This window comes from Molothrus ater, chromosome 25 (assembly GCF_012460135.2).
Source record: "Molothrus ater isolate BHLD 08-10-18 breed brown headed cowbird chromosome 25, BPBGC_Mater_1.1, whole genome shotgun sequence".
Lineage (NCBI taxonomy): Eukaryota > Metazoa > Chordata > Aves > Passeriformes > Icteridae > Molothrus > Molothrus ater.
Genome location: NC_050502.2, coordinates 1,594,526 through 1,608,494, shown reverse-complemented (window position 1 = coordinate 1,608,494; position 13,969 = coordinate 1,594,526). Strand labels below are relative to the sequence as shown.

The window sequence follows — 13,969 nt, the reverse complement described above, 5'->3', positions numbered from 1 at the left end:
GGAGACAAAGGCAGGTGAATGTGGCTGTTGTAGATGAGTGATGAGATGGTGGCTCTCAATGAAGGCTGAACATTCTGTGTGTGTTAAGAGAAGTTGTGTAGATGTAGAGTTGTGTTACTGTGATGTGTCCTCCCCTCATTGTTATCATGGGATGGCCTTGGTACTCGGGGCGTTGGGGAGGGTTGGCCCGTTACTATGGCAACACCTGAGCTCCACCCAAGGTGTGAGACAGTGATCTGCACCCCTGGACAGCAAGGAAGGGGTTAACTGACAGCATTTTAAGAGGGGATAGAGGTATAAAAGGCAGAGAATCCATTTTGAAGATGAGCATGTGGCTGGTAGTCAGGGGGCTCACAGCACTGTAATTTTTCCTTATTTAGTCCTTTTGTTGTATTTTTTTTTTGTTGTTAAAGTTTAATAAACCTTCAAAAATTTCAAAAGGTGAGCAGTTGTTTCTCACATCACACTTGGGGACATGACTTAGTGCTGGGGCAGTGGTTGAACTTGGTGATCTTAGAAGGCTTTTCCAAGCTGAACAACTCTGTGATGACTTTTCCAAGCTGAACAACTCTCTCTTCTTGCATGTGTGAAAAATGCAGATTTTATGACTGGCTTTTTGCAAATATTGAAATGAATATTATATGCGTTATGTTAGAAAGTTATGCTGTATTAATTTTTTAAGTAGTGTGTTAAATATAGTTTTAGGTTATAACAAAATGTTAAAATAGAAACTATGCTATGTAAGATACCTTTTTCAAAAGAAAGGAATGAGGTACTCCCAAAGGGCTAGCAGCCACAGGACACCTAAATCTTTCAGAGAAAGAGAATTTATTGCTCCCTTATGAGAAGAAACGAACTTCTTCCTGCCTCACTCAGTCCTGAAGACACCGTCAGGATTAGGAGGAAGAAGCTGACACTGCCCAGACAGAATCCTTTGTTTGAATGGAATTTATGCATCATGAATGAGGTGTATGAATATGCAACAGGTTATTGCTTTTAAGGGTTAATCCTCTGTTAATGTGGGTCCTTTTTCGGGCTTATTTTGCCCAGAAAGAGGTACCCAGACTGACCATAACTCTTTGTTTTTATTGTCTCATATTGTCCTAATCCAAACTGTCCAAATTTTTATTACTCTAATTATATTACTATTTTTATAACCATTTTATTACTATTAAACTTTTAAAATTTTAAAAACAAGTGATTGGCGTTTTTCACAACCTTCAAAAATTTCAAAAAGTGAGCAGTCGTTTCTCACATGGTGCTTGGGGATGTGGCTTAGTGGTGAGCAGGGCAGTGCTGGGGCAGTGGTTGAACTTGGTGATCTTAGAAGGCTTTTCCAACCTGAACAACTCTGTGATGACTTCTCCAACCTGAACAACTCTGTGGCGATTCTTGCGTGGCAAGAGGCAGAGCCCGGCAGCCAGGGCAGGTCCCATCTCTGCAGCTGGACAGGCAGAGGCAGCCAGAGGGCAGCAATGCAGAGCTGATGGATCTGCCCAATGCTGCTCCTCCAGCTCCTAGCCACAGCAGAATGTGGGCCTGTCTGCTTCTGAGAGCTGTTCTAGATTGCAGAAATTCAGGGAGCTGCCATGTTGGGCCATGCATGCTCCTCCTGTGATTCCTCCGAGTCCTCTTGGTCTTGTGGCCGGAGGTGGAAGCCACAGGAGCTTGCAGCACATGAGGTCTGCTTTGTCCCTGTTCCAGGCATCAGAAATATTCCTGTCTGCTCACAGTGGGGAAGCCAGGGTGCTTGGAGCCACAGATGCCCCAGATCTGGAGGAAAAGCAAAGAAGCTATGAGCTTTTTAGTTTATTTTCTTCTGCTGTTTGGGCTGAGAGGGGTCCTTAGCTGCTCTGGGGCTGAGAACATCTTTCGTGCCAGCAAGTCCATGGATGGAGCCATGGAGCTTTCAGCACTGGAGGAGAAATGCAGGCAGCAACTGGTGTCACCAGGGCCCCAGATGCAGCAGAAGTGTTTGGCTTCTTGCCCATGAGAGCAGTGCCCTGCCAGACAGCAGCTGTACCAGCCCCAGGGCTGCTCAGCACCCTGCCCTGCTCCTGCCAGCGGGGCACGGGGTGAGGGCTGGCACCAGGGTGGTGTTTGTGGTGACCCTGAGCAAAGCACTGGTCCTCCCACCCCTGGGGCCAGCAGCACATCACAGGTGTGGTGCAGGGTGGGCAGTGCCAGTGGTCACTGTGCAGTGCTGCAGCTGCTGGTTCACCATCCCTCTACCCCCACACCTCACCTCTGGCTCTTGAGGGGTGTTTTGGGGCAGAGTGGGTTCTTCTGTGATGCTGAGCCTACCTTGGTGCTGGGGCCCAGGGCTGTGGTAGCAGAACAGGCAGCAGAGCTCTGTGCTGCTGGCCAGTGGGGCAGAGGATGGAGAAGCAGCAGCTGAGCACCCACAGGGCTGCAGAGAAAGGGCAAAGGCAGCCAGCTCTGCTCCCAGCTGGGGCAGGCACCCTGCCCTGCCATGCCACCCCTGCCAGCTTGGCATCATGGCACTGTGGCAGATCACGTCCCACCTGGGCACTGCTCCTGCCAGGGGCATCTCCAGCTCCTGTCACAGCCCTTGGGCAGCTGCTGGGCCCGGTGCCCCTCTGGATGGTGGGGGAGAGAGAGAAGGGACTTCCTCACAAACAAACCCATGGGGCAGCCGGGCCCGGTGCCCCTCAGGGTAGCAAGGAACATGGAGAAGGGGCTCCCTCACACACCCACGGCGCAGCCGGGCCCGGTGCCCCTCAGGGTGGCAGCAGAGATGGAGAAGGGGCTCCCTCACACACCCACGGCGCAGCCGGGCCCGGTGCCCCTCAGGGTGGCAGCAGAGATGGAGAAGGGGCTCCCTCACACACCCATGGCACAGCCGGGCCCGGTGCCCCTCAGGGTGGCGAGAGGGGCTGTGTCAGGAGCCTCAGAGCAGCGGCTGGAGCGGTAGGGGCACACCCGGGGTGGCAGCAAAATGAGGCAGAAACTCTGAGCCACAGCTGAGCCGCAGGTGTCCCGGCAGGCATGGGATGCTGGGCTAAAGTGTAGTGAAAAAACCCAGAGCAAGGGCGGAAAACAGCGGGGCTGGGCAACAGCGGCCGAGGAGTCGGGTCCTGGGTTTCTCCCCTGAGGCACCCCAGTAGATGGTGAGAGCCCTTTTCCAGTGAGGTCGGGTGTTAATAAGGTCCCAGTTCAACGCCATTCTTACACCAAAGGCTCACCCACAGTAAAGAAGAAGCTGAGAGGAAAGTTAATGTCTTTACAAAGAATTTGATGGGTGAAGGTATGGGTGTTGACGTCTTTGAAATGGGTCTTAATGTCTCTGCTAACTTCGGGCAGCAGGTTTGTTGTAGAGCCCAGACAGCTTGGCTCCTGAAACAAAGTGTCTGCACAAGCCTGAACTTTTGAACTTTGGGAGTAAAATGGTAGGTTCAAGGGCGAATATGCGGTAGGCGGTTCGGGAAGGCTGTACCTTCCTAGCACCTCGGCCAATGGGGAAAGCAAGAGGCAACATGGGGCCGGGAGTTTGGGATAAAAGGAGGCTGTGCCCTCCGAAATTCGGGAGAGAAAGTTTTGCCGGTATGCGTGCCGGTGCACTCTCTCCCTTTATTCGAATAAAGGTGCAGGACTCCTCGCTCTCCTCTTTGGACATAAATCTCTGGCATCTGTGGATTTTCCTGACAAAGCAGTACAGGGCTTGACTCTGGTGGCAGTGAATTGTCCCCGCAGCAGTGGCAGCAACTCAACCGTTCCCCTCGGATCTGAGAGCAAGAGAGGGCCAGGAGCTGAGCCCAGCCCCTCACCCCCTGCCAAAATCTCGAGGTATCTCTGCCCTTCCCAGGAGAACCCCCCCCCCCCCGCAGCTGCACCCTTTCCCCCACCTTGGCCACTTCGTCTCTTCAGTACCGGTTCTTATAATCTCTTAGGCAACAGATGGGACAAAATTCCCTGAGAGAAAGAAAAAAAAAAAAGGAAAAATCCTAACCTCCAGCAGTCCTGCTGCAGGTCTCTGGCAAAGGTCGCAGCCGATCTTTTGCAACCTCTTCCTCTGCCAGATGTCAAGCAGCAGAACTTGCCTCCCAGACAGGGGGCTGCTCTGGGACCAGGCTCTGTGCAGGCAAGTCCTCTGCCCCAGAGGTGCTGGAAGGGCTCCTCAGAAAACAGGAAACCACTCAACCAGAAGAAGCAGTGAAACATTCCCTCATTCTGCGATGTTTGTTGTTTTAGGCTCTCCCAGCCAAGTGGCTCAAGCTGAGCGGCAGCCCGGCTGATCCCTCTGAGCCTTGGGGCTGTTCCTGTGGGCCTTGCAGAGAGCCCAGCCCAACCCAAGCCAGCCACCACCCACGAGTGATGCAGGACAGCGTGGCTTTGCAGCCCAGATGCCAAACACACTCCTAATGAGAGCCCAGGAGGGCATGAGGAGGCTCAGCAAAGCTTGCTGCATCATTGTTACCAGTCTGCTGTCCCTCCCCTCCAGCAGTGGAGCATCTCTGCTTCCTGGTGTGTGGATGGTAAACCGAGGCAAGGCAGGTGTGTTCCAGCTCAGATGTGAAAATAGCTTCTGCCAGTGCTTTGGGTAGGGACCAGCACTCCAAGTTTGGCATCTGGGCAGGTCTCCAAGCCTTACAGATGCTCCATGCCCCCAAACCCCCAAATCAGGATGTCCAATTCAATGGACACTGTTGGGGACTCGTGGAGAGACAAGGCTGAGCTCTGTGTCACTCACATTCTGGAAGACCTAGTGAATGGTCCCACTGACCCTAGTCAAGCAGCAGAGGTTGTGGCTGAAAGGACAGACAAAACTGTCAGCAGGCAAGAGTGGAGGGTGCTGATCCTGCATCCCTCTGAGGCTGCCTCACCCCTGCTCTAGAACTGCAGCAGCCTTCAGGCAAGGCTGAGCATGTGCCAGCAGAGCCTTTGGCAACCAGTGGCTGTGGGAGCTGTGCCTGTGGCCAAGATGTGTCCCAAGCAGCAGCTACCGCTGGGATGTGTGGCTGCCCACAGCAGCGCCCTGGGGAACAGCCAGCCTGTGCCAGCCCCAAACATGCCACGAGGGGGGTGCTGGGGCTCCCTGCAGCTGGGCTGGGGAGTAGAACCCAGAAGGGGTCCCCCAGCTCCTCCTGTGAAGAAGCCAAGCTGCTTGTGCTGGGAGCTGGATGCAGAAAGCACCAGGCACTGCTGACATTCTTCAAGATGGACTTGTGTTGGGTTTGGCTTCAGGAGCTGCAGGGGATGCCAGGGAGAAGCTGAGGAGCTGCATAAGCAGGCACTGCCAGGGCTGCAGCCAACCTGCAGGGACAGGAGCACCCCTGGGTGCCAGACTGCAGCTTCCCAGAACTGCTGCAGTGCAAAGGCCTCTCCCCATGCCCTGGGACACTCAAAGGTGTCACAGCCACAGGAATGGGTGTAAAAAGCCCCAGTCCAGGACTTGCCACTGGATACGGTGGTGGTGGTGGTGGCATTGGTGGGGGCATTGGTGTTGGCACTGCACAGGCCAGGGCACATGGGAGAGAAAAGCAGCCAGGCACTAAGAGGGGACAATGCCCTGCCTGTGACCTGAGCTGCTAGGCAGATCTCCTTCCTACCATGTGACATGAAAGATGGGCAGGCTTTGTGTTTACTCCTCTGAAAAAGAAACCTTCCTCCTGAAAACAAAACCTTTTGTGTGCAAATGCAGCTGTCTGAAGGTTTGTTTTTATACAGGAAACTTTGAACTGGAGGCTGAAGCTGGTTTCATTTTGACTTGGGATTTTCAGCTCATGGTGATATTTGGAAACTGAGCTGCTTTCCAAATTTGGAGGCTGGGTTTTCACTGTGGATTGTGGCAGCAGTGTCTGGGGCTTCCTGTTGCTGTCCCTCTCCCTGTCTGCAGAAATCTTAGCCCAGCTGAGGTGGGGATGGGTGCCCTTTGGGGGAAGGCTGAATACCTTGAGTGGCAGCTGAAATGTGTGGCCCTCCTTTGTGGGACTGGCAAGGGTTGGGTGCAGAACTCCTCCACCGTGGGCTGCACAGCCTGCAGGAACCCACTGCTCCCATGTAAGGCTAGGCTGGGCTCATCCTGCCAGCCTCTGCCAAGAATATGGGACCTGTGAGGTGCAGACCTTGCCCACAGGTGGGACTGGAGGAGACAGGAGTGCTCACACTCAGCGCCATGGCTATTGCACCTCCTCCTGCCCATCCACCAAGATGGGAATAGGAGCGCCTTGGGACCTGCTCCCAGCTCTGCTCCAAACCCCCTGGCTAGACCCTTCCCCTTGTCCCCAGGGACCAGCCTGTTCACCAGCGTGAGGATAAGTGCCATTCTGGACAAGCTCTTGGGATGCCCTGCACCTCCAAGCCAATGCACCAGCTCCTCCCCATCTCCCGTGATGAGGGACTGAGGGCTCAGGATGCCTTTGCTCTGGGATGGTGCCTGGTCTGATGGGGGTCCAGGCAGCAAAGCCTTTGGCAATCCCAACCCACAGACACCCTCAGGGCTGGTGCATGGGCTGGATGCCTGTGCTGCCTTCATCACTGTCCTGGGGCTCTCCCAGATCCTCTTGCAGCAGCAGCTCGAGGGGATGCTCAGCACGACCACGATCCCCAGCACCTGGCTGAAACCACAGCACGTGGGACAAACTCTGGCAAGGTGGAGGGAGGAGTGAGCCATGCCCAACTTGCAGTGTTGGCACACAGCTCCTGCCCCTGGGGTGCAGATCCTTGGCCTCAAGGGGCCACGGGAGACATCCCTGTCCAGCTGATCCCTCCTCCCCAGCATCCTGCAACTGAGAGCTGGGCGAGCCCAGGCGGGCCTTCCCGCCGGTCCAGCCCAGACTTGAACGTCAGGGCTGTGCACCAGCAGAGTAAACGGGTGAGTGTGAGCGTGCCAAGTTGACACCGCACGCGCCAGCGCGCAGGAACAGGCCGTGGACCACGCCAGGGACACCCTCCAGGTGAGCTATGGGTCCCATTCCTTGTCCCCTTCCCTCTTCCCAGACACCTGGTTGAAGCCAGGATGTGTGCAGCGGGGAAAGGAGTGTGGAAGCTCCTGTGCCCTGGCAGGGTGCAGGCAAGCCTGGTGCCACAGCCCTGAGGGGGCGGCAGGGGATGGGCAGCCTCTGAGCACGGCTGTGCCAGGAGCAGACCCTGGCACTCGGTGGCTGTCCCTGCGCAGGGGGAGTCTTGTGCCCGGGCCCCTCGCCATGTGTGGCACGAGTGGGCACTGGGAGCTGCTTATGGCTACTTCTCAGCTCTGTGTGCATGGCATCCTTGTAGCATTGGGCACCCTTGCTGCCAGCCTGTGCTGGCACTGCAGAACAGGGTGGGAGCAGAGCCCCCCAGGATTCCACAGGCTGTTGGTGACAGGGTGGGTGATTTTGGAGCCAGGTGCTGCCCCAGCACTACCGTGCAGTAGATCTGGGACCGGCACTATCCAGGCTGCTCTCAGCCCTCCCCAGTGAGTGCCTGTTGCCTGGCCAGGGGAAGCAGAGCCTGCTGAGCCCCAGGGGCGGCGCCCACGCCCTGGGGGTGCAGAGCAGGTCTGCCCGGCTCTGCCGGCTTTGGGCGCGCTCTGAGTCACCGCAGCCCTGCGCTCCCAGCTCTGCGAGGCACCTGGCTCGCACCCACAGGCATCCCGGCTCAGCTGCCAGGGCTGCAGCAGGCAGTGTGGGGAGCCAAGAGCATCACCCAGGTGATGGTGACAGAGTCATTCCTGCCACTCGTTGCTGTCCCCCAGCCTGGACAGCGTGGCTGTGCCCTGCCCTGCAGAGGGGTGACGTCCCCCACTGCCTGCCTGCCCTCCCGCCTCTGCAAAATGGGAAGAGCTCCAAGCTATCAAAGCGGGTCAGGAGGCGGCAGCGGTGCTGGCAGGGCTCCATGTGGGAATGATTAAACCCTTGCCAGGGGTTGGAGAAGGAGAATCCCAGTGCTCTAGGGTTTAGGGTTGGAGAACCTTGGCGTGTGAACCTTGGAAAGCGAGAGGTCCCATTGGCACCTGCATCCTCTGCAGGTTCTGCCCTGGGAGCAGCCTGTTCCTCTTGTTCCTCCCTTGCAGCCCTGGGCAGCACTCAGCACCTCAGAGTATCAGAGGGGAGAAATTGTGGCCTGGGGCAGTTCACAGTGCTGGTGGGCATTGGGAGGGACTGAGGGACAGGGACCAAAGGGTTGGTGCTGGCCTGAGGCAGGGCAGGAGCCCCAGAGCTGTTCCCAGCCCAATCCCAGTGGCAGTATATTAGTACCTCATATCATGGGGCCCCTGGGCATATGTTGTTGTAGGGTGCCAGGTTGGATGCACAGAATCCTGCCCAGGGAGGGATGGCAGAGCTCTCACAGAGACATCAGGGCATGTCCAGACAGCAGTAGAGTCTCCTCTGTGCAGTGCCAGCATTGCCCACAGCACCAGGTCGTGGCTCTGTCCTCTGAGTGACAGGTTGAGTCCCTGTGGGAGTGTCCTCAGCCAGATGCTATCCTCTGGCAGGGGCCCTGCAAGGCTCTGCCTGTGCCCAGCCTTGGGAGCATCACCTGCTACTGTCACCTCACACAGACCCTGTGACACAGCTGGGACCCTTAGGTGAGCTGGGCTGCCTAGGTGACTCAGTCCTGCTGTCCACCCTGCCCATCCTCACCCTAGCAGGTGCTTCCAGGGAGGCCTTGACTCCTCCAGGTGTGCAGGACCATGCTCAAGTCAGGAGATGCCTTAGCAGGGACAAACCTAATGCTGCCAGCTCCATGCCCAGGGCACCTGGAGAGGAAGCCAGTGCATGGAGCACAATGTGGGTGGGCCCTGCTCTGCTCTGAGGTCGGTTCTGCTCGGGAGGACAGCCCAGAGCCTTTGCCAGGCAGGGCCTTTGCTCTGCACTGTGGCTATTGTCCCTCACCTCAAGCAAGACCTGACACCACAGTGACTGGCACGCTGTGTCCCCTTTCCCATATCTGCTCCTGGGTGATGCTCCTGGAGCACAGGGCATGAGCAGTCAGTCCCATGCTGGGGCTCTCCTCCTTGCCAGAGGTGGTGGCTTGGCTGCACAGCCTCTGTCCCCTCCCAGCCCTGGTGGGCTGAGCCTGCAGCCACCCAGGAGCCCTGCAGCCGTCCTGGGAGCCCTGCAGCCATCCCGGGAATCCTGCAGCCATCCAGGAGCTCTGGAGCCATCCGGGAGCTCTGGAGCCATCTCGGGAATCCTGCAGCCATCCTGGGAGCCCTGCAGCCATCCCAGGCAGAGGGCCAGCCCCATCCCCCCGGGCAGAGGGTGTCCCCGTCCCCCAGGCTGCAGGGTGTCCCTGTCCCCCCAGGCTGCAGGGTGTCCCCATCCCTCCAGGCTGCAGGGTGTCCCCATCCCTCCAGGCTGCGGGGCGTCCCCATCCCCCTGCTCCTTGCGGTAGCGTTTGTTCGTTCTTTCGTTCGCTGCTTCGCGGAAAATGTGATGACTCGGCAGCCCCTGAGTTTCCAGGCCTGGTTCCAGCTGCTGGGTGGAGAAAGTTCTGCAGTTGTCTTTAGGTTTGGCACAGCTGAAGGCTTCATGGTCAGGGGGGACTGGAGGGGAGATCCAGCATCCCCACTGAAGGAGGGCTCTCCGTCTCTGTGTCCCCACCTGAGGTGGCATGGTAGCACTGAGGTGGCCATGGGGAAGGCAGGGCTGGCACAGGATGAGCAGCTTCTGTCCCGTGGGGAGGCTGCTGAGCCCTGCAGCGCCAGGGACAGGGCCTCAGCTTGGCTCCCAGCAGTGCTTTGGGCTGTTTCCACTGCAGCCACAGCCCAAACTCCCTGAGCTGAGGGAGCACAGCCACTGGGACCCGAGGTTAAATAAGCAGGGCTGCTATTCACACATGTCCCCATGGCAGGGGGTGACAGCTTGCTGTGCCACCAGGACATGCAGAGGCTCTGAAAGCTGCTGGGATGTCTCCTGGTCCATGCTCAGAGGTCAATCCCATGCTGGTGGGCAGCAAGGCATCCCCCAAGCCCATCCTTGTGCCGAGTGAGGTTACCCCTCTCCTGGTTGGGGAGGTGTGGGGCAGTTGCACAGTATGGCAGCAAGATCTGAGGGAACGCTGTGTTCCAGAAATCCCTGCTTGGCTGCCAGCTCAGAGACCAGAACAGGTAGAACAGACCCTTTGCTCCCTGGGCAAGCCACTGTCCAGAGCAACTGCCTCAGTGGGGGAGTGGTGGCTCATGCAGGGCTGCAGCAGCAGAGGTTGTGGCTGGAGCTGGGGATGGCTGGTGCAGGGGCACTGAGGCTGTGCCCAGGCAGGTGCAGTCACCATGCATGGCCTTGGATTCTCTCCAGCTGGGCCAGGCAGGCACAGGCCAGCTGGAGTGTCCCAGTGGCTGGGTTTGTCCTCTTGCTGGCCTGGAACTGCTCTTTGGTATGCTTTGAACATGCAGGAGCCCCACCTTGACTCTAGGGAAACCTCCTGTCTGTGCCACTACTGCAGGGGACACTGCCTTTGACACTGGGGCATGCAATGTCTTTTTCCAGGATTTTCCTTCAAAATCCAGGGTGCCTCCTGTCCCATGTCCCTGGATCATAATTCTTAGTCCAGCAAAGCCCTCCATCTTCACCTCCATCCCCTGCTTCATCAGCCAGGGGCTCCTTGAACTCAGCTCTTCCATCACCTGCCACTCTCCAGGGACACCAGCCCTGCTCGCTCTGCCTCTATCCCAGCCACCCTCCAGGTGACCCTCCAGGCTGCTCATGGCAGCAAACAACCCCATGCTCCCCATCCACAGTGTGGTCACCTGTGCTGGCAGCCTGCACCCCACAATGGACTGTCAGGGGACATCCGTTGCAAACGTGTTTGGGGAGCAGCCAGCTGTAACCTCCCTGATCCTGCCTGGGCCCCCTGGCAAACCCTGCCTGCAGTGAGGAGCTCCAGCCTCCTCCCAGCCGGCTGCAGCTGCCCAGCTCTGGAAAGGGGCCTTTAAAAACAGTCCCCAGCCCACTGGAGACGGCAGCAATCAGGCTCAGATCCCCCCCTGTCTCATTTCTGGGGAGGTGCTCCATCTCAGGGGCTGGAGGAGCTCACCCCAGTCCCTGTGAGCACTCACCTTGCACTAAATGGGGAGTGGGCAGCTGCCCATCAAGCTGGTGCCCAGCAGCAGGGATGAGTATCCCCAGAGCTGGCTGTGGCACTGGTTGATGGATCAGCCTCATCACCCCAGGTGCTGGTGGATCTCAGTCCCAAATGCTTATCAGGAGATCTGTAAGAGCCACACCTGTTACCCTGGCCATCCATCACTTGAGCAGATGCACCCAAGGCATTTTTGGCATTCATTCCTTGGAGCTGTGGGCATTAAAGGTTAAAAATCTTGCCTGTGCTGGAGCCAAGGCATTGCCTTCTGCTCCCACCCTGATCTCTGTGTTCAGGGTGCAGGGGAGGGGGTCTGGAGACAGTGACATGGAGAGGCTCTGATGGTAGAGCTGTACCTTTCTGCTGGGGGAACATCTGAGTCCTAGACAGAAGTGACAAACAGGCCCTCACTGCTGGGCTGAGCTGCAGGGCCAGGGCTCCTTTATCCTCAGCCCAGTCCAGGCAGGGACCTCTGCAGAGACGTGACTGTGACCACGGACCCAGACTCCTGGCACTAGTCCCATTTGGCTGGGACCTGGGTAATTAACTGTTGCCCATGCCAAGGGAGGGGGATTCATGTTCCCTGTCCCCTTTTCCAGCTGGCTCCATCACCCTGGGAGTTGTCAGAAGGGATGGGGTATGGACCTGGGGTTGGAGATGCATCCTGGACCAGGTCCTCTGTGTCCCCCTCTCCTCTTAATTGCATGCAAGAGCTGGAGCATTCTCGTGAGCTTGTCCAGATACTGGGGGTTGTTCTGTCTGTCACAGGTCCCACCTAACAAACTTCTGAGTTTTTTGTCGAAGGAATCCGGTGTTCTAGAAGACAGGTGGGGGATGTGTCCTACTGTGACAGCTCGGTGGCTTACAGTAACGAGCAGAACTTGAATAGCTCCCATAGGTGGCCGTGCTGGCCACTGGGATAGACTCCCACGGCCACAAAGGCTGTGCTGGCTTCCGGACTGATGCATCACTGAGCCCCTTCCAGCACTGTCCCAGATCCCCAGCGCTGATGTGAAGCCAATGGCATCTCTGCTCTGAATGGGAGCTGGCACCGTGCCGCGCATTGCACAGACACCGCGGAGCACCGCCCTGCCCGCAGCGCGGGGCACAGCGTGCTCCCCGGGGCAGCCCCCCGAAGGACAGCGCCCTCCCACCCGGGCACAGCCCGCTTCAGCCCCCCCTCAGATGGGCAAAGCGTGCTTTGGGCACCTCTGTGCCCGTGAGATGCCACGGCAGGAGCCTCTCAGAGTGTGCACTGCCCCCGCCGCAGCCCGCGGCCCACGGGCACGGCACAGCAACACCCCCATCCCTGCCCTCGGCGTGCCCAAACCCCCTCCCAGCCGCACCTGCACAGCAATGAGAGCACGCCGAGCTGAAGGGTGCCTGAAGGTGCGGCACAGAGGGAGAAGAGAGTGCACAGCACTTCCCACTCCACACCCGCGGCTCCCTGGAGCACCCCAGCCCACCGCTGCCCCCTCCCTCCCTCCCTCCCTCCCTGCTCTGGGCTTGGCTCGGCTCGGGCGCGCCCTCCCAGCCTGGAGCCGCCGTCAGTCCCGTCCCGTCTCCTCCCCTCCCGCTCCTCCCGCCCCTCCCGCCCCGGCTCCCGGAGCTGCCGCTGATGCCAGAGCGGGCTCCAGCCCGGCCGATCCCCGCCGCAGCGAGGTCCCCCGAGAGCCCGGCCAGCAGAGCCTCCCCCCGGGCCGGCAGCTCTGCCCGCAGCCCGTAGATCCCTCTGATCCGCTCTCCCCGGGCCAGCTGCGGAGTCACCGCAGAGGACACGGACCTGCGGCGACAACAGCAAATGCGCCCGGCGAGAGGCGGCCGCCCCCGCTGGGCTTCTCCCAGGCTGGAGGCGAGCTCTGCCCCCGCCCAGGGCCAGCGGGCCCGGCCGAGGTGCCACGGGCTGGCCGGTCCCCACTGATGTCACCTTGTCACCCGCGCTCGGAAAGCATGCGGGGACACGGCTCCTGGCTGCCGTGGGACACGGGGCTGGCTGGGGACAGCCGCTGCTGAGAAACTGCCCCTCCAGCCCAACTTTGTCATCCCTCTGATCTGCTGCCACCAGGTCCCCATGAGGTCGCTGCTGCTGCCGCTGCTGGTGCTGTGCGTGCCGCGGCTCCCAGGGACCCTGGCACAGGTAAGCGCTCGGCTCCCCAGCCCCGCTTTGGCTCCTCAGCTCTCGGCTGCCAGCTCGCTGCCGCAGGGGCTGCCCGGGCGAGCGGCTCGGGGCTGCGGGTGCCTCTCCCTGGCCGTGCAGCTGCGCCACATCAGCGGCTTCGCCATCCCGAGCGGCGCTTCCCCCGCTGCCCCTCGCCCCCGGTGCTCCGGGCCCGCTGCCTGCGAGCGCGGCGTGTCCCCGTTGCCGTGGCTGCGCGGCTCCTCGCCCGCCACTGGCCCGGCTGCTGTTCCCAGGGTCCCCAGCCGCTTCGCTCTCCTCTGCCAAAAGCGCCGCGATCGGCGGGGAGCCGACACGAGTCTGCCCGCAGAGCCGAGGGAAAAGAACGCCAGGAAAATGATGGTTCTGCTGTGGCTTGTTGCAGGACAGGGAGTGGGCAGGAGACATTTCCTTTAACGTGGGGGGAACTGACGCCAGTCCAAAGCCGGGCACACCCTGCTGGGAGCAGGCTGTGAGAGAACACACGCCGGTGTCGCCGCTGCCGGGAGGGTGCCAGGGGCTCCGGGGATTCTGTTCTGCCCGGTGGGGTGGCAGCTGGACTGCGGTCTGCGGTCCCTCCCTTCCCTTGGTGGTGGGAAGGAGGTGTGCCTGTAGAGGGACTGAGATTGCCAGGCCCTGTGCAGAGCTCAATCCCTCCCTCTCTCTCCAGATACTCTCCTGTGCCCTGGATGGTTTGGTGGCCTTTCCCTGTGGGCATGGCCTGTGTTGTCTGCAGCCCCAGGACCTGTGCAAAAGGCCAGGGCAGCCCACAGGCTGCATCTGCCA

The 13,969-nt window shown here is 59.2% G+C and overlaps 1 protein-coding gene across 1 annotated transcript in view; it reads left to right on the top strand.

Annotated features, from left to right (window-relative positions):
• Positions 1-3,428: 3,428 nt before the first annotated feature.
• The window catches only part of LOC118696438 (receptor-type tyrosine-protein phosphatase V-like), a 56,435-nt gene continuing 45,894 nt past the window's right edge, over positions 3,429-13,969 (top strand). The window contains exons 1-3 of the mRNA XM_036398597.2: positions 3,429-3,433; positions 12,654-12,880; positions 12,978-13,165. Of these exons, the coding sequence (XP_036254490.2) occupies positions 3,429-3,433; positions 12,654-12,880; positions 12,978-13,165 (420 nt within the window). The remainder of the gene's footprint in view (positions 3,434-12,653; positions 12,881-12,977; positions 13,166-13,969) is intronic.